Source organism: Anthonomus grandis, chromosome 17 (assembly GCF_022605725.1).
Source record: "Anthonomus grandis grandis chromosome 17, icAntGran1.3, whole genome shotgun sequence".
Classification (NCBI taxonomy): Eukaryota; Metazoa; Arthropoda; class Insecta; order Coleoptera; family Curculionidae; genus Anthonomus; species Anthonomus grandis.
The window spans coordinates 18,841,743-18,867,764 of record NC_065562.1 but is presented as its reverse complement, the minus strand read 5'-3'; the positions used below and the strand labels follow the sequence as shown (position 1 = coordinate 18,867,764).

The following is a 26,022-nucleotide window of genomic DNA, read 5'->3' as shown; positions in this document are numbered from 1 at the left end:
CCTTACTACTGAGCAATTTCTACAACATAACCTAGAAACGCCGTACACCTTAGGCATTCTTAAACTATGGCCTATGCATAATAACACCACAGAAAAAATAGTTTTTTTTTTAATTGAAATCATAGAGAAATGAATATTAAATACACTTTTAATTACTCTATGATTGAAATTCTTTAGAATGTAACAGCTTTTAAAACATAACCTAAAAACCGGTCAGTCATAGGTAACTTTTGCCCTTGCAAACGTCATAAATTTAAAGAAGACCTAAGATTTTAAGAAGTTTGGCAACCCTGCAATACTTAAAATTACAATTATTTGTAATACATACCTAACTACACCCAGATGGTTGCTTAAACAAATTTTCCCTATATAAATACACTCAAACCACATAAATATGAAACTATCCAAATAAATAATGCTTTTCATACTTTATTTACTTATCAGATGGATCCATTAGCACTAAACAAACTGTAAGGGCCCTCTATATAACTTACACTTCAGTGCGATTAAACCTCTCGATCATGTTTCTTATATTCTTGCTTTTACCAGCTCTCGGGGCCTCTAATAACGGCTTAGAAAGCTGCATTCAAGACATCAGAAACGACCATTTGTTCTGGTCTGCAATAATTTTAAAGTACGGGGCTCAACCAGAAGCTTACCCCATAAGCTCCATACTGAACAAACTGAAAATTCCATCATATTCAATTGATGATAACTTGGGGCCAACTTGGAAACCTTGTAATAGAGGAGAAACAACTTCTAGAAATATTTACTTTGTTCAGGCCGTGGAATTAAAGCCGAAGGTCATTTTAAACACTTTAATTGCCAGCAAATTTTGGATGTTTCGTCAGGTTTTGGTCATATTCTATAGCGGCACCACAGACCTGTTGATTTTTGATTATTTTTATCATAAAACCCACAATAGAACAGTGAATATATTGTTGGTATCTATTAAAGAATCTGACCTTAGTATCGAAAAGGTATCATACAAGAACCCGTTCCTTAACAGGGTGTTTACAAGCCCCGATTGCAAACGGGCCTTACCCAATTATTTTAGGAATTTGCATGGGTATAATGTAACTGTTTCGCTTGAAAGAACTTTAGATCATAGGAAGCAAATTGGTAAGAAGGAGGAAGCTGTCGATGGTTTTGAACTTGAAACTGCCATTAGAGCGAGAAATGGGAACGGTAAGGGCTATTATGTGTTGGGTGCAGGGTTTTTTTGAGAAAAAAATTTTGTATAGTTTTACCTTGTTTCTTTGAGTCCTTAACTGGTCCATATAATTGATTATTTTTCTACTGCTATAAGCATATTAGTTTGTGTAAATGAAATAACGTTCCTCGGTGTCTTTGAGGGTATTTAATACGGTTTTTATGCATTATTAATATGAACAAAAATTTTTTTTGTTCTAAAATGTAAACAAAGGCTTTAAGCTTTGACATTTGTGACACTGACAGTTGAAATGTCAATACAGCAGTGCCACGTGTACCTAGTACAATTTTTTTTCCCTAAATTCGCTCTTTTTTCTGTTGAACTTTTTAATTAGGAATTATTTAATGATATTGGTCGGAACAATCAGTAATAAAATAAAGCCCAGAACCAAATCTAAACTTCATTATAATGAAAATTATCTGTAAATTTTGAAAGGTGGCAACGTTGTAATGCCTAACCTATAAATTGACGTTTTTTCTACAGTAACAGTGGGATGTCTATACAACGAGTAACTTAGAACCACGAATTTATAAATATACCTATAATGATAAATTAATATATATATAATTATATACTATAATTTCAGTTATATAGGTATATTAATTTATTTAAAGTTCGTGCTTAACACATCTATTTTTCCCAAAGAAAAACATACTAACGTATAATTAAAATGGGGGGATTATTATATTCTTTGGCTTTTACCCAATCTCTCCCGTACGTTGACCTTTTGAATTAAGAATTATTCAATGGTATACTTACAGTGGTATACAATGGTATACAACCGAATACTTACAGTAAAACCTTAACTGAAATAATTATTATATTAAAATTAGAACGTTTAAACTTGGCAACATTGCATGCAGCATAACCTAAAAATGGCGTCCCTTCATTTACTTTTTTTTTGTAGGTTATGTTTTTTATTAACTAATTTTCAATTTTTGCCTCAAAAGCGATAATTTTAACAAATTTTAAGCGCTGCATTCACAATTTTTTCCCTTTATAGTTATAGGCCGTCGACCCTCGGATGGTAAAGGCTATGGAAGTGCCGAGATGCCCGTGACCGGTATCCTGGGGGACCTTTACCGAGGAATCACAGTTATGCACATAAATTCCCGACTAATGTCTCACCAGTGTTTGGAACTCTATCAATCAGAAACGGTAAGTTTATGGCTTCGTTTAAAACTCTTTAATTTTCCATATTTTAGATTGAATGTTCGTACCCTCGGGCCAGCCAAGCCTTGGTGGCTTACATCCCTCACCATTGGAACGAAAAAAAGCTGCTTAAACTGCGCCTGAATTTTTTGTCCCTTTATTTATTGGCCTGTTTTATCATCTTATCCTATGCTATTTCAAGATGTTACAGGCTACCACCGTTGGACACCTCAATCCTATTGCTGGCCGTAAGTATTGGCCAAGGAGTCCCGCACAACAAAATTCGTTCTTACGGATTGTTTTTCATGATGGTCTTACTGATTTTTACGTTTCTTAATATGTTTTGGTCAAGTGCAATGTCCCGGTACCTAACGGTGCCTTGCTCCGAAAAAATAACCAAAACAATTAAAGAAATGGTTGACGAAGGCGCATATCCCATAGCAACATTCGAACATTATAAGCATTTGCTATCACATGCCCTGGAACAGGACCTTTTTCTTGCCTTAAGTAAACGTTTAGTAATAGTCCCAGAGATCCAAGATCATGCGAATAACATCAGGGATGCCAGAACGTGTCACAACAAGGGCTACATCGAGCTGAAAACTTACGCAGTTCACATGCACCGGGAGGATTATCTGAGCGGCAGGAAGTGCTACACCATCCTACCGGAAGCCTTAATGCCCGGCTGGAAAATCTACAGTTTCTCCTTCGGATCCCCCTTTTTACCGGAAATGAATAAAGTTTTAAGCTGGATGGCCTCGGCTGGACTGGATGAGTTTTATTGGAGGGAATTCCCTTTGGATATCGACAAGGAGTTTTACACCGCACGGTTTTACACTTTGGGGTATCGGTTTGTCGAGGTGGCTTTTTATATTTTGTTTGGGGGCTGGGCGGCGGGTGCTCTCGTGTTTATTTGTGAACAAACCAACGGTAGGTTTGTAAAAAAGTGTGTTTTATGGTGTTCGTGTTGGTTGTATGGTTTTGCAGCCAGAAGGTAAATTGTAATTTAAGTGTTGTGTTAAGATAGTGTTCGGAGTTAAGGAGAGTTTGTTGAAAGAGAAGTGAAATTTTATTATAACTTGCCTCATTTCTCACTGAATTTCATGAAAATTGAAAAATTTTATTATAAATTTTCTCATTTACCCAATAGTTTCTGAGTTAAGGGAAGTTTTGGAAAATCTGCCGAGACAAGTGAAATTCTACTTACCTGTAATAATAATAATAATAATAATAATAATAATATCCTTTATTTGCCAACAAAATCGTATACAGGACGACAAAGCAACGTCATACAAAGGAGGATCTAGCTCCCATGGGGTACATTAATTTTTCTTATCTAGAATTCATAGAGGCAATATACTTATATAAACAAAATAACAAAATTTAAAATAAATATTCTAAATATCTAACACAAGTTAAAGTTATTATTCAAAAGTAAAATTATAAAAACATTTAATCTGCAACCAGTGGTAAACAGCTTTTTTAAATTGGACTGTAGATTCAATGCTTCTAATATCAGCAGGTAGCATTCTATAAGCCCTGATGGCCATATAATGAGAACCTCTTTCATAGTAAGCTGAATTATGCAATGGAATACGGAGATCGCTTCTATGTCGTGTAATCATAGTCACATCCTCAGCGTACATTTCCCTATTCTCAACAAACAAATGATTGTGTCTCTTCACAAATAACACCAAGGAAGAAAAGTATAGGGAGGGAAGGGTGAGTATTTTTAGTTTGCAGAAGTAAGGCCTACAGGAAGTTCTGTAGGTTATGCCCAATAAACAACGAATGATACGCTTTTGCATTCTAAATATATGTAGAGCTCCTCTTGCAGATCCCCAGAAACAGATACCATATTGTAAGATCGACTGTATCTGTCCGAAATAAAATAGGCGAAGAGATACCTCAGACACTACATCTCTTAATCTTCTAATCAATCCGCACAAGCTAGCTAATCTGGAATAAAGGTTTTTAATATGTTTCTCCCAATTTAAATTGTTAAGTGGGAATATCGGTGAATAATTCTCTGGAATAAAAACAGAATTATTCCAGGCATTTGAGGCTCATTTATTTAGGTGTGAATATTAGGGCATTGAGATGATCAACTGCCTGGAATAAAAACACAAATATTCCAGGCATTTGATTTTTTAACGGGAATATCAGGGAATCTAGGTGATCAACTGCTTGGAATAAATACACAATTATTCCAGGCATTTGAGGCTCATTTGTTATTTAAGTGGACATTTTGAGACATTGAGGTGATCAACTCCCTGGAATAAAAACAGGATTATTCCAGGCATTTGAGGCTCATTTATTTAAGTAGTAATATCGGGACATTGAGGTGATCAACTGCCTGGAATAAATACACAATTATTCAAGGCATTTAAGCGGAAATATCGGAGCATTAAGATGATCAACTGCCTGGAATAAATTCACAATTATGCAAGGCATTTGAGCTTCATAATTTATTCGTAAAATATGCCTTTATGGTAAAATAATATAATTTGCCAAGACAAGAGTAAGTAATTCTACGATAACTTCTCTAATTTTCAATCAATTTTTATGAAAAGTGTCTTACAAGAAAGGGTTTTTTATAGCAAACAAAAAATGTAATTATACATTTTCCGATTTACCCAATAGTTCCTGAGTTAAGGAAAATCTTAGAAAAACTGTCGGAACAAAGGAGGTACCCCAGGAATGACTTTCACACGATTAAAAAAAAAACATATATATATTTATTAATTGTTTCTTAATTTAATTTACACTATATTATGTGATGATGACGAGGTGGGCACGGGCTCCTCCTCCATATGTTCAATTATAACAGTCCGGTCGTCCCTAAGGGCGCCTTCCGTTATAGCCGGAAGTGCAGGGAACTTCCGCCTGACGGGTTTCTTTTGTTTTCGCGCCGCTTTCGTCATCATACTCTCCAGCTTCCTAAGGTAAGCAATAAACGAGGATGTTATTAAAAACACCACACAAACACTTAATATACGTGCCCACACTATAAATAGTTCTTTTATTGTATAAAATTCAACATTCAATCGCTCGACCTTGAGTTGCGGTACGTTTTGCAAAAGCAATATTAAGTGTAATGGTTCGACCTTCACATCAGATATATTATGTACACAGGGTGTCATATAGAAGATTTAATAAGAAGTGTAGAGGATTGTAGAAAAAGATTGGGTGCTAAAAATATGTTGTATAGTGCCACTTCTAAGGTACTTGATCACATGTTCTGGAAATGCCAGTGAAAAAGACTTAAATAAATTACAAAGTTTAAAAAACTATCAAAACCTAGTGAAAGCCTGTATACAGAATTCACATTCTTTAAAATTAAACAATCTAAACTAGTGTATATAATGCAGAGAAATTTTATGAAGGTAAACTGTCCAAACTAAGGGTATAATATAAGAACAGACGAAAGACTTAGAGTTAACTATGCACTTAAAAGAAAAAGGACAAGAAGTATAACAGTATTTAAATATTCCACAGAGCGACTTTTTATAGACTCTACCTCTAATTTTCAACCTATTCACATAAAACCAGAGGTGTGGTAAATAACACTAGCATCTACGTTGCATAGTTGTAGCAAAAACAAAAAATATCACTCCGTTAGTACCTAAAACATTATATCATTACAAATCAAATAAAGAGTAATTTACAATTTATTTATTTATTTACGGGCATTACCCATTTTTACAGAAATAGCATAATTTACAATAACAATAATTTATAACCTCAAACAATTTATACTTAGTATTATTTTATATAATTATCATTTGATATTCACAACCCATCACTATCACAGTCATAGAATAAAACAGGATTAATAAATAATGGCAACAGGAGAACTTAAAAAATATACAACAAAAGAACACAATAAAATTAATTAAATTCAGTTTTCACTCCCTTGAACCCAATTATTACCTCCAAAATTGGTTTAAACCAGCACACAATAGTATGAAGTATGAATAGTATGTACACACAATTAAACAGAATAGCAAAAACCCCACAACAATATACAAAGTCACACATGAAAATCCTCAACAAACTTAGCAAAGCGCCTTGGACTTATATTGAAATCTATGTTCAGAGATGTACTATTATTTGCAAGCCTGGCTGATCTAGCAATAAAGCTATTGTACTTGATGTTTGTTCTACAGAAAGGTTGGTAGAAAAGGCTGTTTGACCTTGTATTTCTCGTAGGTACTGCTATACCTATTGAATATAGCAGGTCTGGTGAATCTACAGAAGCAGTCAGAAGGTTATACAAATTTTTTAAATCCCGTTGTTCCCGACGAACAACAAGAGGAGGAAGACAAAACAGCTCATACAGAACCCTGTAATCATAATGGTAGTTGTCAACAGGATCAATTTTGGATTTAAATGCCAGGTATTTCAGCATTCTCCGTTGCACCTGTTCCAACCTGTGAATATAGCAGGCATAATGAGGACTCCAGACTGAGGAGGCATACTCCAACAAAGGTCTGATCAATGTACAGTAGAGCATGCGGATAGCAGGGGTATTTGTAAAATCTCTTGTGCATCTCTTGACAAAACCTATTATTTTAAGGGCTTTTGTTACTATCTCAGATATATGAAAGCTAAATGTAAGAGATGAGTCGAATATGACTCCAAGGTCCCTAATTGTTGTCACATTCGACAAGGGTCTATTGCACAAGTAATATGCGAATGTTGTGGTATTTCTACGCTTGGAGAAGCGTAGAATTAATGAATAAATTGTGAAAATGTGTATAGTCCTAATAAATGAATGGATTTCAAATAAGTGTGAACTTAACCCAGTTAATTAGGACTATAACTTCCTGCATGACCTTAGAAACCTAAAATACCAAATTTGGAATGGAATTCACAATAAGTGGGTATAGTAGCGCTTCGAATGTGAGCATACATGTTTAATTTTCATGTAGTGTTAATTAGCTTTTTTTTATTGTTATTAATTTTAAGAAAGTTAAAACTAAACACCTAAACGCTTAAAAAAAGAAACACCCATAACCTAAATACTTTTGAGAAAAACAAGGACGGCTAAACATCTACGGTTAAATAATAAAAAAAAAACTTACTGTTGTCTGCAGTCAATGAAGATCGCCATGACGAATATTAAGATAATGACTAGTACGGCCGACGTGACGAATATTATCACTTTGGTGACGTCCTGGGATTCGTTTTCTAAAGCTCGTGCCAGGGACTCGTTACTGGACTTTTCCCTATCTAAAATTAACGTGAAAACCGATATTTGTTGCGTTATTCATCGTACCAGGGTACCAACTCGTGCTATTAAACCGTAATTTTGTAAAGTAAGGCGCCTAATTCTATCGGTTAATTGTTTGGTGAGAAGGAATTTGTCGATTCACATAATTGTCTTTCAGGAAACACCTATAATTTTGTAGCTTTAGCTCCATGATAAGTATGGCATAGATGAGATAAAAAGAAATTCCATAGCAGTTTTGTTATTTAATTGGGAATATCGGGACATTGAGGTGATCAACTCCCTGGAATAAATATACAATTATTCCAGGCATTTGAGGCTCATTTATGAATTTCGGGACATTGAGGTGATCAACTGTCTGGAATAAAAACACAATTCGTCCAGGCATTTGAGACTCATTTATTTGTAATTTAAGTGGGAATATCGAGACATTGATGTGATCAACTGCCTGGAATAAAAACACAATTCTTCTAGGAATTTGAGGTTAATTTGATTTTTTAACGGGAATATTAGGGGAATCTAGGTGATCAACTGCCTGGAATAATTACAGAATTATTCCAGGCATTTGAGACTCATTTGTAATTTAAGTGAGAGTAGGGGAGGCTGGCCTAAAATGACATACTATAGGGTAAAACAACATAGGTACAAAATCTCCAACTTGGCAACAGTATTTTTCGGAATAACTTTATGTCAACGTGTGAGATTAGAGTCCATAAAATGAGAGAATATGCCGGTGACGTCAGACTTTGCGCATCTAAGCTGGCTATCGTTAAGCGTAGAATTCTAGCAGATGTGAAAGAGAGAGATGCATGTATTCACGGTCAAGTAAACCTAATCAGGGAAATATGGGGCCTCCCCTTTATTGATTTTTTGGTTTAAATTTAAGTTTGTGCGCATTTTACGTCACCGGCATATTCTCTCATTTTATGGACTCTAGTTTGGCGTTAACGTTCATAGGGCGTGATTTGTATTTTTTCAAGTCTACAAAATGTTTGTGTTTTAAAACAGAAGATTTAACTAAAGTATTTAAAGTTTAATTTTTTACTCTCTAACCTAATTACAGGTAAGTATTAATCTTATTTATTGGTAAAATAACAACATTTTAACATTTTTTTTGATAAATAAACATGTGTTTGTGGTGCAAGTTGGCTAAAATGACAGTAGTATGTTATTTTGCCCTTATTTTTTTAAACAGTTAAAAAATAAGGTTGGGATTGGCTACGTGGATTTAGGTCCAGAAACCCCGATATATCTCTTAGAAAGCCTGAAGCTACTTCGGCCGCGCTAGAGCACAATCCTTCAATAAACCGCAAATTGCTAATTTTTTTAGAACTTTTCAAGAGACAATTGAAAAAGAGCATATCAACCCCATCACGCGCATTTGGAATGTAAACGAATCTGGCCTGTCTACTGTTCAAAAACCTAGCCGAATAGTTGCTACCAAAGGTGGAAAACAAGTTGGCTTAATTTATCAAGTGCTGAAAGGGGGCAGCATATTACAGCGGTGGTTTGCATGAGTGCAGCAGGAGCCTATATTCCCCCATCATTAATTTTTCCCAGAAAAAACTGGAAAAACTGGAAACTCCCAGAAAAGGAAGTGACCGACGAGGCTCCATTAGGTACATTGCTGGGAATAGCTCAGGAGACAGGCTGGATGACGGGCGAGATTTTTCTAAAATGGATGCAACATTTTAGAGAATATTCTAATCCTTCAAAGGCAAATAAAGTGTTACTTCTGGTTGATGGTCATGCTATGCGATGCTCTAGATTTGCTAAAGAAAATGGGATAGAAATGATATGTTTCCCACCTCATTGCACCCACCGGCTGCAATCTTTAGATGTGTGCTTTTTTGGGTCATTAAAAACATTTTATGATCAAGAAGTTACAAAACGGCTAAAATGTCATCCAGGCAGAACTGTTTCTTCATATCAGATTGGCGGGTTATTTGCTAGCTAAGCTACAAATTAAAATGCTGTAAGTGGGTTTATGAAAACTGGAATATGGCCGCTAAACCCAGATATATTTCCTGATTATCTGTTTAACCCTGCAATGGTCACAGATAGATATCAAGATAATGATACTCAAGTGGCTAACCATTCATTGAATATAAACAATATTTTAGTTATTCGCCCACAAGACATTTCCCCTCTTCCAAGTTCATCCGGGATACAAGCAAACCCAAGAAAGCGGAAGGCAGATGGAACCAAAGTGCCTACGAGTATCCGAATATTAGAGGAACTTAAAGCTAGAGAAGCGGAAAAACAAGCTGCTGAACCAAAAAAAAATTTAACTCATTTAATTGAAAGCCCTGCAAGTTTAAAAGAAGTTGCCAAAGAAAGTAAAAACCGCATAACACGTATAAGGCTGCCATAGAAGCATCCGAACGCACTTTGTCCCAATGGACGAAAACTCTGATAATGAATAGCCGTTTCAAGATGATCCACCCTGCCTATATTGTAACAGTTTGTACTCTATGTCCAAGTCCAAGGAAACATGGGTTAGATGTCAATCGTGCTCGAAACGGGCACATTGTGAGTCTGCTGGTATTTCTAAAAGAAGCAAACAATATGTATGTGAACTTTGTTAGTTTTATAACTTTTAGGTTATATTCTTATTATAAACCTTTAGTATTATGATTTTGTATGTTTACATTAAAAGAATAAAAAATTAATGAGCAAAAATAAAGTGGTATGTCATTTTAGGCCTTGAATAAAAACACAATTCGTCCAGGCATTTGTAGTTAATTTGATTTTTTAACGGGAATATCAGGAAATCTAGGTGATAAACTGCCTGGAATAAATACACAATTATTCCAGGCATTTGAGGCTCATCTATTTAAGTAGGAATATCGGGACATTGAGGTAATCAACTCGCTGGAATAAAAACAAAATTATTTTAGTCATTTGAGGCTCATTTATTTAAGTAGGAATATCGAGACATTGAGGTGATCAACTGCCTGGAATCAATACAGAATTCTTCCAGGCATTCAAGGTTCATTTATTTAAGTGGGAATATCGGGATATTGAGGTGATCAACTGCCTGGAATAAAAACACAATTCTTCTAGGAATTTGAGGTTAATTTGATTTTTTGACGGGAATATCAGGGTATCTAGGTGATCAACTGCCTGGAATAAATACAGAATTATTCCAGGCATTTGAGGCTCATTTATTTAAGTATAGGTGTCGCGTCACCAAAACTACCCGTCTCAGCAACACGTCGGTTCGGTTGAAATAAAAGGCAGTTTTTCTAAACACAATCCTTTAATTTCTTAAACTGACCAAATTAGGAACGTTGAAAAGTATATACAACAAAAAAGATAGATAATAATTAATGGTAAGTTAAATATTCAGCAAGCAAAGCCTCGAAATTCGAAAAAGAACCCGTCGAGAAAAATATTGGCTTTCGATGCCTGCCGAAACCGTAACGATACTAAAAGTTGGAATTCAGTTTTCTCAAAAGCAAAACACATTTATCTAACCCAATACGTGCTTCAAAGGCCATTTGACTGAGCCCCTGTGAAACAGGTGTCTTCGGTCATAAATTAATAGACAAGGGATCACAAGACCCTCCATTATACCATCAATAAAATCATAAACTTGCACCTTTGGAGAGGATTGGGAAAAACATGTGCATTGCATCTTAAACTGAAATTTCTCTTATTCTATGAAATGTCACACAAATTGTTTCCTAAAACTATTTACTGGCTCTAACAATAGGAATATCACTTTTGATAAGTCATTTAGCAGCCCCTGCCAGCCAGTTTCTCTCTCAAGACTTAATCAAAATTCCAATTAATTTATTACAGTTATCTGATCAGTGCAAGAAAAACTTAAGGTCAACAATTTAGTTCTATATTAGATAATGTTTAGAGACTGGAATCCCATCATTGCTTAATCCTCCGCTACAATTTCCATAGGTCATTAATATATTAGAAAATAAAAAATTAAATCAAGTATAGTCAAGCAGGGAAGCCTTAAAAGAGGTTTTACAATAGATGCTCTGAAGTTATTCAGAAATATATCTGTTTGATAAAGGAAGAGAGAGCAGAAAGCTTGATATAGCAAACTTTAAAGAATCTTGCAACAATCCCATAAGTGTCTATTCTTAACTGTATAAAAAGGACTTAAGAAGTGAAGAGTGAAGAAAAAGGAGCCCTCAACAGAACACATTTGTTTCAATTGGATTTTGATAGTTTCCATTTAATTACCTTTGAGTTCATTAATAATACTCTACCTTTCCTTGGATTTATTATGTCTGGTATTGTTCTTCTATTGACCAAATTATGGAAACAAATTATAATTTAAAATTTACCAACTTTTTATATGTGACGATATTTTGCTTTGGGAAAATCGATCCTGCCTCATCATCATCAGATAACCCCGAGGGAACCACAAGTAATCCCAAACCCGTTCTGAGTTAAAATTTATACAAACATAATCTATTAGTGTTTGTGTGAGAGATATGCCTAATTCTTGTGTAACGAACATATGTAAATTAAGAGAGGCAAGAAGGTTTAGTAAACAAGTCACTTCTTGGTAATTGATTAAATAATTAACATTCAAATCACCACAAATAATTAATCTACTATACTAATTGGACACCAAAGCTGTTCGAAAAGATTCAAGGAACTCCTTAAAAATTATTATTGGGTAAACTATTATTGAGCTCTCAATAATATGAACATCAAACCCTTTTAAAGTCAGTTATGTAGAATAGTAGCCAAAATCATGGTACTTGACTATAAATCATGGCTCCTCAGTCAAGTTCATTAAATATTAAGAAGCAACAAGGCCACAGAATTATCTAATTATTGTTCAAATTAGTAACACCAATTTCCCAATCTTAAAAACCCTTATTACATGCCTTAAAGTTACGTTTTATTTACTCATATATACTTAATAAAGTAATACTTTCACTATGTATTATTCCATTAGTTAAACTTACCGAGTCCTTCGTAAAAACTTCTGACATAATCCTCCTGGGTACCCATTAAATATAACAAATCCAAAATATAAATAATAAAAATGTACGCACTAAAATAAAACCATTCGCGCCAATAAAACGATTAAGTATCGTCCTCGCTCAGCGGTTAACGTTAGCAAACTAAAAGAGAAATCTACTGTAATAAGTCGACACTGACTGACTCGCGGTGGTACCCATTGGTTGGTACCGAAAGTGTATGCCTAGATAACGTTTAATCGGAAACCAGTTGTATTACGCGAATATTATTTATACATATAAATCTGTTCCGGTTTTTATGAGGTGTCACCCTATAAGATTCAATTATAATAATAATCACGTTTTCTTTCGCAAAGTTTGGCAACCAGGCCTAACAAGGGTGTTTTGACCTGAGTAAGGGTATTAGGCACCCTCAGTTTACCTGTTATCAAGGGTTATTTTCACATGACCTTGAAGACCCCCATTTAAACACTTGCTACCTGGCATACAGAATATTTTAATAATCAAATTTTTATTAGTTTTCTTCAAGTATAAATGGGCTGAAACTGTGCAACATCCACAAAAGCAAAAACAATCAACACTAGGGCAGTAATAAATAAAATGACCCCGAAAGTACTCTCCCACTCCCGATGTTCCTTGATCATCTTTTGGGCACATCCCTCTCGATAGGCATCCAAAATGGTGCAAACAGTCACATGGTTCGGACAACACTCGGAAATTAATATAGTGACATTGTGTTTCCCTTGAGCTTCTTTGCCTAAAATCAGACTTATTTGTATCATACAGCTCGAAATTCTATTAGAGAACCATCATACCGATTGACAGGAAAACATTTGCTTGAATGGCCACGATAGAGTCTACAAAAATAAGGTCTAAAAGTGCCTTTTGACCTACCGAAGGATACTTACATACCATGAGGGCCATCGAAGCCACAACAGTTCAACCTCGTTTGAAACTCCTCGACCTCCTTATGGACCTCCCCCGTGTCCTTTCTTAATTTGTACAAGTTCCTCAAGTGGCTTTTGATCACCGCCTCATTGCCCACCACTAAGGTCCGAAAAGCGAATACCAACTGGCTTGCGATCACACAGATAAGCAGGATCAAATAAATGAAATGCAATGGCAACTGATTGAGTCTGTAGGCCAGAAACCAGAGAAACGTGAGGAGGCAAGTGAGGACGCCCATGGGTACGGAGGTCTGGCAGCTGTAGAGCTGCGGTCCCGGTAGGCGACAGCCGTAGATGCCGTAGACCAGGAGGCCAATGCCCAGCAGAAGGATGATTCCGTTGGCCAGGTAGAGGAAGATTTTTGTGTCGATGAGGATCGCGCTTATTTGATTGATCGTTGATATGGCATTGGCGTCAAAGGAGTGGTTCTCCGTTGGGGCATTATTGGGCATAATCGGGGGTCATGATTATTATATGGTTAACATTGATCAATTTTTTTTTTTTGATTAATTAGTGTCAAGGGGTTGGAATGTGTTCCAGGATTCATGTTTGGGTGCGTAACAGTCTCCCAGTGACAAATGCATATAATGCAGAACCCCAATGATAATATTAACAACAGAAGAAAGGGTATTAGAGTGTTCATACACCTATAATTAATAACTACCCAATAAAATATCAAAAGTACTCACTTCTTTATCACATCCAGGGCTGACCACAGATTTAACACTTTTTTCACCTAATTTGTGGGCAAAACTGTTTTTCTTGGTTGTACACTGATCACTTTGCCTTATTTTCACTTAGGTAACTAACTAAGGAAAATATTTAAAAATTGTCACACAGAACACAAATAATATAAAATTGTAAATAAATAATCAACTTTGACAGACGTCAAAACTTGACAAATTACGTCACAATATCTATCAGTGTTGCCAGCCTGTCTCTTCCCATTCAAAAAAAAAACTTAAAATTCCCCTAAAAGTTTAAAATTTCTACAGATTGGCAACTCTGAAGCCATCAAGTTTGACACTAATGACAGTTCGAACGCGCTTGAACGACGCGGCCATTTTATTTTATGATTTTTATCCATAAAGTGAGTTCAGGCTCCCGGAAATTAATTTTATCGTTGAATTGCCATATTTTAACGTGTAAGTACCTAAATTTCCCTTATTATTATTGTAGTGTAAAATTCGGCAAATAAAATGAGGTCTTAACCATGGAGGCTCTCCGAATAACAAAAGTCAAACCTAGGATTGTGTGGCGTGACTACCAAAAGTTCATATTTCACTCAAAAAAAAACCTAAAACAAGCCAATATTAAGCTCATTGGGGCCCAATAATTTCCTAGTGGCTCGACAGAATAAAAAATTACAGCTCAGATATCAAGTCTTCCTCCTAGCGTCTTCCTAACCTCAATCCCCCATTGATCAAACTACACACACTAAAACTAAAAGCTTATTGAATATTGATTAAACAAACCACTAATATTCCTTAGAATAACCATGGATCGCTCACCAAGGGATAGAAGAGACTCGCCTGCCAGAAAAGACCGAAGTTATTCAAGGTAAATTCAACATTAAACCCTCTCTTCTAAAGTGCTTTTAAATGGGAATTTCTCCTTATACAGGAGCCCCAGCAGGGGACGCGGTAGAGACAGAGACCGTCGCGACAGGTCCCGATCGAGATCCAGAGACTACAGTAGGGACAGAGATAGGTAAATTAATATTAAAACAACCCAGCACAGACACCCGAGGCCAAATTACAAAGTAGCACTGCCGTGATTAAATGGTGTTTTTTGTGATATGGCCTTGCAGAAGTCGCTCGAGGTCTATTTCACACAGTCCTATGTCTAGTCGCAGGCGTCACGCTGGCACCAGAGACAACCCCAGGCCCAGCAGATGTCTTGGGGTGTTTGGACTGAGCGTTTATACCACCGAGGACGAATTATATCATATTTTCAATAAATACGGGCCAGTCGAGAGGGTGCAGGTGGTGATTGATGCCAAGGTCGGTCTCAGTGATATGTGTTTTTTTTTTGTTTGGTTTTATTGGTTTCTTTTGTTCTTGTCTCAGACTGGTCGCTCGAGGGGCTTCGCTTTTGTCTACTTTGAGAGTTCAGACGATGCGAAGACGGCTCGGGAACAGTGTAGCGGCATGAAAATTAATGGGAAAAGCATCAGGGTGGACTTTTCTATTACTGAGAGGGCGCACACGCCGACCCCTGGGATTTACATGGGAAAACCCACTTAGTAAGTTGAGTTTTCTTATTTAAAAAAAGAAAATGGTTTTTCCAAAGGGGTGTGATGGTTGTTTTCTCTGGTGTGGAAAATGACTGTGCCCTTTTGGATACATTGATTTTAGGAGATGTTTAGGAGTTGTCTTGCAAAGGTTATAGGGGCAACTTAAAGGATCTTCTGCACATTTTTTTAAGTAGTTATTAGATTGTGTTTGTTATTTTATTTTATTTTTTTTTTAGCAAATATGACAGATATGAGGGCAGAGGTGGCCGTAGGGACCGAGAGTAAGTTCCCACCATTATTGTCTTTAAATATATATTTGAACCCTGTATTAGTTGGTGGTTATTTTAAGTGTTTTCCTCTCATTTTAGTGATTATCGAGGCTCCAGGTACCGTCGCTCTCCTTCTCCTTACTACAGTAGCAGGAGCCGAAGGCGGTACTCCCGATCTCGCAGTTACTCACCACGTAAGTGATCTTTCTCATTTTATATTAAATACTTTAGTCCCTATAGCAGTACAGGATGTAAATGACATATTTTGCCTTTTTAAATTATTTGTTGGATAGATTGTCTGAGTTATGGGGTATTCAAGAGGGCAATTTATTTTGTTTGCATCTGGTATAGTTGGTATTAAAATTTTTTATTGTTTTATGTTATCAAAGGAAGAGAAAGCTTTTTTTTTTGGTATTTTGAGCACAACACTGTTCCGGCGCATTCGCCATTCAAGCAAATCATTTCAGTAATATCGTCTCTTTTGTGTGGATGTTTTGTTTCAATTCCCACTATTTCGCTATTAATAAGATTTTTCCTAACCTCACTCTTATTCATTATACTTTTGCACGGTTCCAAATACAGGGCCAAAACCAGCAAAGTACATTTTGAATAACCCTGGTAATTAGTAACGTAACGCGGCCACGCCTTTTGTTATGCATAGCAACGCCTAAGCTCCTCCCACATTTTGACGTGGCGATCCAAGATGGCAGCCGACTTTTGCGTACCGGGGGAGTGCAAAAAGTTACAAATTAGTTTCTTGGCATTTGAACCCCAAACAACTCAAATGTACTAATTGATGTTAAAGAAAAATTGTGTGTGTGAATGGTAATTTGCATATTCACCCGAGCCATTTAAATTAGTTGTCGATCAACAAAGATGTGCTTAAAATACAACAAAAAAAAGGCTTTTTGACTTTGAGTCCCGCAAGCGAACAACTCGACCGCTCTCACCCTCCCTGTGTTTTTTAATTTTTTTTTTTTTTGGGAATGTTTTACTCAGACCCGTTTTTAATCGTTTGTTTCGTTTTAATGTGAATTTCAGGTCGTTATTAAACTTAAGCGACTGTACGCGGGTGCTCGTGGACGCTTAGTAGACTCACTCTATTTAACTCTTAATAAAAATAGAGCCAAGTCGGTTTATTTTTTTTTTGTTTACATTTTTTTTATCCCTTTTGACTGTTAGTTGCAAAACATTGTACCAGTTTGAGGAATTATAAAACGTGTGTCTTTTAAGTAGGGTCGAGAACTACCCCACAAAAAAGCCAATTTTCGGTTTTTCGACGCCACTGATAAACCAGTGACGGGTCTAGACAAGAAATTAACTCTCAACTTGATTAATCAGAGTTTTTTTTGCAGGGTAGTTCTTATTACGGACATATTTCATTTTAAGACAGGCTAACTTTACCCTTATTATTCAATAGCGTAAACTTAGCCTCGTTCTCTTTCTGTCATAATTTTATTTCGCTTCTAGTAATTTGTGAAATTAACATTTAAGTTATATAGCATATAGTAAATAAATCGATTTACGATAAACTAATCTTGATTTTCTGTGTTTTTGAAAAGGGTTGCGCACAAGAGCATTGGGCTGAAATTGAAGTTTATTCATTCACTGTGTGTAAAAATGAAGAATTCTCTGAAAACTAATCGAAGATGAAAATCTCTTTGAAAACGCAAGAACGAACACGAAGAAATTCGTGAAAACGCGATAAAGAAAAAAGAAAATTGGGGGCAGAAACTTTCAGGACGTATCCATCCGTTCACCCTTCAATGTCCTCTCGTCCCTAAATCCGTCACCTGTTTCCCGTCAGGTTTGTTCTTTGACGAAAGAACCGTCATTTAGTGAACTTCTTTCTCAAAAACCAAACCGAATATTCCCGTCATTCAACCACAATTAGAAAAAAAATATTTCTCTTTTGAATATTCCACCTTCTATCTACGTTGTCTAATATTCTCACTTCGACGGTGAGTATTTAATTAAGGGATATATATTTTAGTTTCTAAGCAACAACTTATTGTACACCATTAATTTTAGTATGTGATACTGTAAGGGCCAGGAAATTGTACTCTATAATAAATTATTGAAATATGATTCCGCATTTTTTTTTCAACCATAAACTCCCGGACTATAAGATCGCGTACGTCACTCCGCAACGAGAAGGCCGCGGCAACGCGTTAGAGCGAGAGGGAGACGTTCGCATGACACCGCTGTCAAGGCCACAGTTGTTTAGTACGGGGACTTGTGACAAAATTCATTAATTTTTTTTTTAAGATTGACGATCCTAAGATTTTATAGTCTAAAATTAAAGAATGGCTTTTTATTTAGTAAAACAAATTATTACTTTTAATTACATAAATTTGTAATGATAAGCGCGATAGTCGAGCCACGCCATAATCTAAACGTGTCAATTCGCATCACTAACCTAAAAAAACGTGATGACTGTCAACACGTATGACGTCATAGTTAAAGGCGCCAAATTCAAAATTTTGAAAATTACTTTATTTTTATTACAATCAATTAGTGAAAATCTAGGGAGTTGTTTCCTTGTCGTCAATTTTCTCCGCAGGTGAAGTGGGCCAAAACCTATTAAAAACGCCTCGTTTACTATCACAGTAATATAACACCCTCGAGCTTACCTTTGCTTAATTTTCTTGCAAATGAACAAAACCCCTAGGGGAAAGGGAGTCATTATGGCGACGGAAACCGGTATAACTGTAGTCAAGTCGGCTTCAATCGAATCCAGAGCGAACCTGAGCAAAAATATCGAAATTCCAGTGTTCTGGATGCCGATTTCGACCGCGATGGCAATGGCGTCCGTGTTTGGTTGCCTTAATATCTTGGCCACTATATACCCCACCATGTAACCCATCCAAGGGATCACCATTCCAGCCACTACAATCTTATTAGTTTTGCATTAAACTTTAAGGCGTCACTCTAAACGCCATCAGTACTAACCTCCCAAGAGAACAACTCAAACAGATACAAGTTGGTCACAATGGCAAATATAATAATAAACAATATCAGCAAAGAAGAGAAACCTTTAAGGATTCTTTTCAGGAACAACCCGGTCTTTTCTAAATATCTCTGGATCAAATATCCGATGCCTAAAGGCACGATCAGGGCCACCACATACGTGCTTATGTGCGAATAAGGAACCTAAAATTACGACTATTTCAATTAAGCATATGCGCTCACAATAGGAATAACCAGTGGCGAAGCGTACAAGTAGACAAAGTAGACACTCAGTCATTAATTTATCACGTAATTATTTCATGTAATTGTTGAATTAAAATTAAAAAAAAAAATTAATACAGAATGTAGTCGCTCTCCTTACTATTATTATATTGTATCTAAACATGATTAATCCGAAGGCGCCGCACCGATTAAGATAAAAATACTGGGCTGACACCCAATTAATGTATACGAGCCCCAGGAAGACACATTGATATTTTGTCTTCCGAAATTTGGAGCATCTAATCGAACCATATACGCATCAAGCAGGTGACAGAGGTCCGGCCGCCTCGGCATTCAGCCTATTACGTATGCAAAACTTATTACTCACGGGAAAGACATTCGAGCACAGTCTAAAATGAAATCTATATACTTTGATTCGAGCTTTTGTCTATCGAAGTCGACCAGCTATTTTATAATGCTGTTGAGGGTTATTGTTTATGGACACGCTTGATATGCTCGGCCGCAATACATCTTCAGTTTTGTTTTGTTTTGATGAATCTGCATTTGGTGGAGACGCTTGCTATAGTAATTTAATAATTAGTATTTTTATTTTAGGGTGTATAGAAAAGGTTTTTTTAGTGGTTATTTATGAACGACTGTTCGATATTGGCAATTATTGTATTTTAGTTAGTAGTAATTATTTTTTTCGTTTTTATATCACTACATAATTTTTCTCTTTGAGCTAGAAAGAAAGAAAGAAAGAAAGAAAATGTGCTATATTACGTAAGACAACAAAATCTTGTGTACAAGCATCCTAAAAACTAAAAAATTCACTTTAAATTTCAAACAAACATAGCTTCTAAAACACTTTACCATAAAATTTACACACATTACCAAAATTAATCATAACAAAACAGATTGAGAAAAAAAAAGCATCTTTTTGATAAATTTCATTAAAAAATAAGTAAAGCTGTCAATAAAACAGAATTTAGAAGAAGTAAATTACATTATTTAACAGGAAACAAAACTAAAACACTTAAATGATGTCAGAGCACAGGTTAAAAGGTATCATTAAAAAAATCTTCAAGGCTATAATATGCCCTGGATAATAAAAGTGATTTTAATTCCTTTTTGAATCTCTTAACTTCTAAAATTTGTCTGATACATAGAGGAACATGGTTGTAAATTTTTTTGCTAAGGTATATAAGTGAGTTCTTCGTGAGGAAGGATGTAGGGATTGGTAAGGGAAAATCGTTAACCTGGCGAGTCATATGACCAGTGTTAGAGGGAGGTTTAGGACATTTATGAATAAGAGTAGCTGTTTCTAAGATAAAAAGAGTTAGGATTTTTTGAGATATAAAGAGAGGTTTACAAGAATCTCTTAACCCAGCGGAACATAGGTATCTAACTGCCTTTTTTTGAATCACAAAAATTATGTTTAATAATCCCTTGTTGCTTAAACCCCAAAAAGGCAAGCCATAACGAAGGTGGGACTCAATAAGAGAAAAGTACACTGAACGTGCATCTACCCCTCCCAGCTCATGCCCCGCCATTCTTACTGCAAAGCATCCAGAGGATAATTTTGATTTAGGATATGATCTTCGAAGCGAAGGCGACCATCAATGGTAATACCAAGGAACTTACAGCTTTCTTTGTTTTGCAAGGGGGAGTTTTCACTAAACATAAGGTCCTGAACGTCACACTTAAATCCCATAATAAAGGTTTTGCCCACATTAAATACAAGCCTGTTTGCAGCACACCACTCCGATAAAATCTTAAGATCCTTAAAAACCTGGGCTCTAACATTATCAATCATTTATATAGAGCAAAAATAATAGTGGTCCTAACACTGAACCCTGAGGTACTCCAGTTTTAAGGGATCTGGAATCGGATAAACATCCAGATACTGTAACTCTTTGGGTACGATTAGACAGATAGGATTCCAGCCATTGCAATGCCACACCTCTAAAGCCATAATTATTGAGCTTAGACAGCAGTATTCCATGATCTACACAATCAAATGCCTTGGATAAATCGCAAAACACTGCCGCCGCGGAATTTAAGGACACATAGACACTCTCCAAAAAGCCGAAAACAGCGTCATGAGTCCCTTTTCCCGTTTGAAATCCAAACTGATTTGCAGATAAAATGCAATTATGTTGCAAAAAAGATAAAATTCTGATTTTTGCAAGTTTTTCAACTATCTTGGAGAGGGTAGATAATATAGAAATTGTTTTGATGATATTCCATCAGCTCCAGCTGATTTATGGTTTTTTAAGCTTTTCATTGCATCTCTAACATCAGTAAGGCTAACAGGATAAAAGAAAAAAGAATTTTGAACTGACACTTGTTGAACATAATGCAAAGGATCAATATTAGTATTCACATCCTTGAGCAATAAATGAGGAATATTACAGTAATAACCATTTAAACTATTTGGTCTTACTTCTGGTTCTGAAACTTTCTTGTGAGAATGCCTGAAGTCATTTATAATTGACCAACATTCTCTCTGCCTATTTGAGGACACATTCAAGCGGTCACTATAATATTTAACTTTAGCTGCTTTTATCGTCTTTCTATATAGACTACGATATTTCTGATGATAAAGAATAATGTTTGCATTAGTTGTAAACTTGCACAGCTTAGCCAAAAAACGGAGGTTTTTAGCTGAAGTTCTGAGGCCTGCTGTGCCTCATTTTAAGCCTCTTTTTAGGAAAACACTGATTGATCTTGTCACATAGCACATGAAATAACAAAGTAAACGGGTCAGGAGCCATTTCAACTGCATTCCAATTAACCAAAGCTGCAGTAGAAGAAAAAGCATTAAAATTTGCTCTGCTGAAAATTCTTCCTATATAATGAGATGAAGGAAATACAGTGTTTCATGGAATCCTAGCGAGAATGGCTTCATGGTCAGAAATACCAGATGAGAGTACTCTACATGACACATCATTTAAATTTGTACACAAATAATCAATAGTAGTTGCAGATGAGGATGTTATACGTGTGGGTGAAAGAACATGCATCTTCAAGTCATAAGATTCCATTATACTTAAAAGGGATGTATGATATGATGGCAAGCTTACATCAGTGAAGTTAATATTAAAGTCACCAGCCAATATAACTATGGAGTGTAGAGACAATTGGGATAATAGAGAATCAAGTTTGTCCAGGAACATACCGATATCTCCTGTGGGTGGTCTATAAACACAATGAACATATAAATTAAATCGCTTACAAAAACAAAGGAAGAATTCAAAAACCTTCTCCAACAGAAAGCTATCATACTTATTAATTTTACAGAAAAAAGCTTCAATTGTTTGTTTAACTAAAATAGCTGTTCCTCCATGTATGGAGTGTTGCCAGTGCTCAGTTAGTAATACAATATCAGGAAAATCATATGAATCAAGTAAAAGATGAAGCTCGTCCATTTTATTTCTTAGAGACTGTATATTTAATATAAAACTACTGAAACTTTTCGCATGCTTATTTTCAATGTTATTTATAGAATGCGAGTGAGCTTCATCTTCTGTGTATTTATCTATAAAAAAGAATCCCTATCACAGTTAGTATCTAGAAGTCCAGATTGATTACTTGGTTTTATTGTGGACACATTTTTTGATGAAATGCTACTTTTGAAATGTTTTAAAATATGGGTATACAGTAATGATGCCAAATCTGATCCAAAGTTGCTGGCATGATTAGACTCTAAAATTCTATTTAGATTAATATTATTTGCATGAAATATTCTATAGAGAGCCTTATTGCTATTATAAATTACATTATGGTTTGGATACATGTAAGGGCTTGTCATCACTAAACTATTGCTGTGTAAATGTATAAATTTTTTTAAAATATCGAATGATGAGCAAATACCATTTAACATTAAAATCAACATATCATTTTCCTTATAAATGTAAATTCCTTAACTATAGATGATGCAGTATAAATCAGTTCATTGTTTGTACTTCCTGGCTTCAGGAAACACTGGACTTTGTAGTTAGCTTCAAACTTCAGACGCAATTTCTTCAGGAACACTCTACTACAGTTTCCACCCACAAAAAGAAGCCTAGGTCGATTATCAACGGGTGAATTTGGCCTACATGGCAACTGTGTTGGATAATTTATATTAACGAATTTAGATATGTTTTGCTGTTCCTTTAATGCACAAATATCGGAATAGCAAGTATCTTTTTCAACTTCCAACACCTTTATCGACTGGATCATATTCTTATTCATCTTGGTTAAATCATTAACTTCCATTTGTAACATATTTATTTGCGTCTTATAGGTTGCATATTCGTTTTCTAATGTTTTTATTGTTACAATTAAATTTTTATTTAAGGTATTTAACTCATTAATTTCTATATTGAAATTTATTTTTTCCTCATCACATACTTTTATTAGTGACAGTAACTCACATTCTTTAGTTTTTAAATTTGTTAATTCAATTTTATATTTCATGCGCTTTCATTCTCTATTTCATTAAAGTGAATAATATTGAATACACATTTTTCTCTAATTAAAGATTGTTATTGTTTGTCTACCCGAAAAAAAAATTCACGCTTCGCCACTGGGAATAACGTATACTAACCTCAATATTGGCGTCGGAAAAAATGGTGGCCCCCAAAGTGAAGAGCCACAGGGGCATCATTCCGAAGGCGGCCAAAGTACTCACGGTAGTCATCAGTATCGACAAATCGATGTTTCCCTCTAATATGGCCGTCCAGATGTTGGAGGCGCCGCCCCCTGGAGACACCCCTGTGAAAAACATGCCTAGTCTCATGGTGGGATTGTTCGGGAACAGGACGAAACCCATACCGTAACATATCTGGAAATTTTCGATATTTATTCAAGGTGTTTATGGTCTTAAGACGGTTATTGTACCAAGGGCATCATGACAAACTGGCCGCAGAACCCCAGCAACGGTCCCACGGGTTTCTTAAGGAGGTTTCTCAATTCGCCCCACTGTACCGCACATCCGAAATTTACGTAAATTAAAGCGACCAGAGCAGCCGTCGACCCGGTGAAGATCCTGTCCACAATTCGTTGTTTTCTTAGGCATTTTATCTGTAATTCGACCTGAAGGTTACGCTCTTGGGTGATAGGGTTCTTGCAAGATAGGAACGTGTAACCTGTTAATCATTCAACTGTTTTCTTTGCAACTTTCTTGGAAAACCATACCTATAAAATTTCCCTTTAAAGTGACGTTTCCTGTCTGCCCCACGTCTTTTATGGTAACCTGATGTTTCAGTTCGGATATATGCGGGTCGTCAGTATACAAGACACATTCACCCTCGGCTAAAACAACATTATTTTGTAATTTTTAATAAAGTTTTTCCTAAATAATTATATACTGATATTTAGCACAACATATGGTACTTCTCGAGTGTGCCCCATATAAACTTCCACCTCATCACTGGGTTCGAATGTAATATTTATTGCGCCACATTGCAGCATCAGCAAGTTTATTGCGAAAATTAAGCTTATTAGTTCCATATTTGCGAATTTAATGTGATAAAACTATTAACGAAAATGAATATTTATTATATACCCTTTATAAGGAGAAAATACTTTATTGAGATTTAAATTAACTACTGAATTTATAAGACACAGATATTTGTATAAACGAGAGGAGGCGTGTAATAAATTATGTCTTTAATCAGCAAACGTGCGTTCTGATAAGCTTTCGGGAGGATTAACAGAAATTATATTGTTTTAATAATTGATTAAGGCTTTAAAATGTTAATCGATTAAATATATTAAAATGTCCTAAACAGAAGAATGTAATGATTCACAATTAAATGTTGACTCACACCACGCCGCTTGTCATATTATGCAAATTGCCTTTATTATACTTGAGTAAACAACATTTATACAAAATAAATAAATAATCTCTCATGGGAAGTAAATTTGTTCTAATTCTTCACTTACCCCCGTAGCATAAAGCCACGCTCACGTCATGTGGATGTACTGTTTATATCTGATTGGTCGGAACCCGTGTGCAATGCCGAAAATAGCGACCATCTTTATTCGTATCAATATTTTTAACTCATAATACGAAAGTAGCTTAAGTAATAACAACAATTCCAGTTAATGGTGCAAAATCAAAGCAAACGGAGAATAAAGAATCCATTTTATAATGCTGAGAAGACGTAATTTTTGATTGTCCCTCGTAGCATAGAGCCACGTGCCGGACAGTGTCATCTGATTGGTCGCCTGTCATCATGACGTGCGGCCGCCATACCATACCAACTACGGGGATCTTTGTTTACTCAAAAGTTTCTACAGAAATATAATGAATGGCGCCCTCCCGAATAGCCCCAATAAAGCCACAGCGTGGGTTCTCTTTCTCGATATTTTTAAACGGCCTCCCGCCGCAACTTTTAAAAATATATGCAGGACGCGTGTCATCATCAAATAATCAAAACATTATCGTTACCCCATATCGGGCAGTCTTTTCGTGGTGCTATGATCGCTATTACTCAACCGCGTTAATATAATCGAATATTTAACTGAATAATTGCAACGCTAATTTTACTGTAATTGTAACAATAAGAATATCAATTAAAACGCGTTGCAAAATTGAATCCGGGGAAAAAAGAACCCGTTTTACAAATTCGCTAGGAAAGTTGCTTTGAAGCTTGCGCGTCGTCTTTTAGGGCGACGTTGCCGAGTCGCGGGAAATTTCCTTGAGGTCCGGTCTAGTACGCTTGCAACTAATTCCATTAAAAAACTTTAGGTGAGTACTTAATAGCTATTATTATTAGTCGTTATTAATTAGTGAATTATATTATGCTTATTAAACAAAAATTGGGTCAATTATTAAAGAGAGCGTTA

At 35.7% G+C, this 26,022-nt stretch overlaps 4 protein-coding genes and 1 long non-coding RNA gene across 15 annotated transcripts in view; 2 read left to right on the top strand and 3 right to left on the bottom strand.

The window, feature by feature from the left end:
- The window catches only part of LOC126746339 (uncharacterized), an 80,702-nt gene extending 78,634 nt beyond the window's left edge, over positions 1-2,068 (bottom strand). For 3 of the 5 annotated variants that reach the window (XR_007663866.1, XR_007663864.1, XR_007663865.1), the window contains exon 1: positions 7-1,232. This is a non-coding gene — a long non-coding RNA (uncharacterized LOC126746339). The other 2 variants (XR_007663868.1, XR_007663867.1) reach the window with 2 other exon arrangements.
- Positions 2,069-2,108: 40 nt separating this feature from the next.
- On the top strand, positions 2,109-3,514 carry LOC126746334 (uncharacterized). Its single transcript, XM_050454545.1, has 2 exons — positions 2,109-2,371; positions 2,419-3,514. The coding sequence occupies exons 1-2, from the start codon at positions 2,264-2,266 to the stop codon at positions 3,361-3,363; spliced, it is 1,053 nt and encodes a 350-aa protein (XP_050310502.1). The 5' UTR covers positions 2,109-2,263; the 3' UTR covers positions 3,364-3,514.
- Positions 3,515-5,080: 1,566 nt separating this feature from the next.
- Positions 5,081-14,361, bottom strand: LOC126746336 (uncharacterized). Of its 4 annotated transcripts, none has more exons than XR_007663862.1 (5): positions 13,472-14,182; positions 13,375-13,416; positions 12,545-13,316; positions 7,453-7,600; positions 5,081-5,305 (listed from the first exon to the last, which is right to left on the bottom strand). XR_007663862.1 is itself a non-coding variant. In XM_050454551.1 (5 exons), exons 3-5 carry the CDS (start codon positions 12,588-12,590, stop codon positions 5,128-5,130), a joined length of 372 nt encoding a protein of 123 aa, XP_050310508.1. In that variant the 5' UTR covers positions 12,591-13,316; positions 13,375-13,416; positions 13,472-14,140; the 3' UTR covers positions 5,081-5,127. The 4 variants fall into 4 exon arrangements, 2 of the variants coding, with proteins under 2 accessions (XP_050310508.1, XP_050310509.1); XR_007663863.1 differs by having other exon boundaries at positions 13,468-14,172; XM_050454551.1 differs by having other exon boundaries at positions 13,472-14,140.
- Positions 14,362-14,516: 155 nt separating this feature from the next.
- Positions 14,517-18,099, top strand: LOC126746337 (transformer-2 protein homolog beta). 4 transcript variants are annotated; one of them, XM_050454555.1, is made up of 8 exons: positions 14,517-14,651; positions 14,998-15,066; positions 15,130-15,216; positions 15,344-15,509; positions 15,576-15,751; positions 15,979-16,023; positions 16,111-16,205; positions 17,574-18,099. In XM_050454555.1, the coding sequence occupies exons 2-8, from the start codon at positions 15,005-15,007 to the stop codon at positions 17,597-17,599; spliced, it is 657 nt and encodes a 218-aa protein (XP_050310512.1). In that variant the 5' UTR covers positions 14,517-14,651; positions 14,998-15,004; the 3' UTR covers positions 17,600-18,099. The 4 variants fall into 4 exon arrangements, with proteins under 4 accessions (XP_050310512.1, XP_050310511.1, XP_050310513.1 ...); XM_050454554.1 differs by having other exon boundaries at positions 14,518-14,651; positions 15,317-15,509; positions 17,053-18,099; XM_050454556.1 differs by having other exon boundaries at positions 14,521-14,651; positions 15,356-15,509.
- Positions 18,100-18,485: 386 nt separating this feature from the next.
- On the bottom strand, positions 18,486-24,824 carry LOC126746189 (P3 protein-like). Its single transcript, XM_050454340.1, has 7 exons — positions 24,540-24,824; positions 24,367-24,483; positions 24,070-24,317; positions 23,777-24,013; positions 18,964-19,164; positions 18,645-18,907; positions 18,486-18,591 (listed from the first exon to the last, which is right to left on the bottom strand). The coding sequence occupies exons 1-7, from the start codon at positions 24,679-24,681 to the stop codon at positions 18,537-18,539; spliced, it is 1,263 nt and encodes a 420-aa protein (XP_050310297.1). The 5' UTR covers positions 24,682-24,824; the 3' UTR covers positions 18,486-18,536.
- Between the last annotated feature and the right edge of the window lie 1,198 nt (positions 24,825-26,022).

Bases quoted from the DNA above. Each gene is read 5' to 3' on its own strand.
- LOC126746189 (XM_050454340.1), bottom strand. From the start codon at position 24,681: ATGGAACTAATAAGCTTAATTTTCGCAATAAACTTGCTGATGCTGCAA. The intron at 24,014-24,069 runs GTACAATAACCG...GAAAATTTCCAG, and splicing joins AGTTTGTCATGATGCCCTTG to ATATGTTACGGTATGGGTTT. The intron at 19,165-23,776 runs GTTAGTATACGT...TCGTAATTTTAG, and splicing joins TTTCCGACGCCAATATTGAG to GTTCCTTATTCGCACATAAG.
- LOC126746337 (XM_050454553.1), top strand. From the start codon at position 15,005: ATGGATCGCTCACCAAGGGATAGAAGAGACTCGCCTGCCAGAAAAGAC. The intron at 16,024-16,110 runs GTAAGTTCCCAC...CTCTCATTTTAG, and splicing joins GGTGGCCGTAGGGACCGAGA to TGATTATCGAGGCTCCAGGT. The intron at 16,206-17,573 runs GTAAGTGATCTT...GTTTTTGAAAAG, and splicing joins ATCTCGCAGTTACTCACCAC to GGTTGCGCACAAGAGCATTG.
- LOC126746336 (XM_050454552.1), bottom strand. From the start codon at position 12,590: ATGGGTACCCAGGAGGATTATGTCAGAAGTTTTTACGAAGGACTCG. The intron at 7,601-12,544 runs GTAAGTTTAACT...CGTTAATTTTAG, and splicing joins AAGTTTTTACGAAGGACTCG to ATAGGGAAAAGTCCAGTAAC. The intron at 5,306-7,452 runs GTAAGTTTTTTT...TGCTTACCTTAG, and splicing joins TTCATTGACTGCAGACAACA to GAAGCTGGAGAGTATGATGA.
- LOC126746334 (XM_050454545.1), top strand. From the start codon at position 2,264: ATGCCCGTGACCGGTATCCTGGGGGACCTTTACCGAGGAATCACAGTT. The intron at 2,372-2,418 runs GTAAGTTTATGG...TCCATATTTTAG, and splicing joins AACTCTATCAATCAGAAACG to ATTGAATGTTCGTACCCTCG.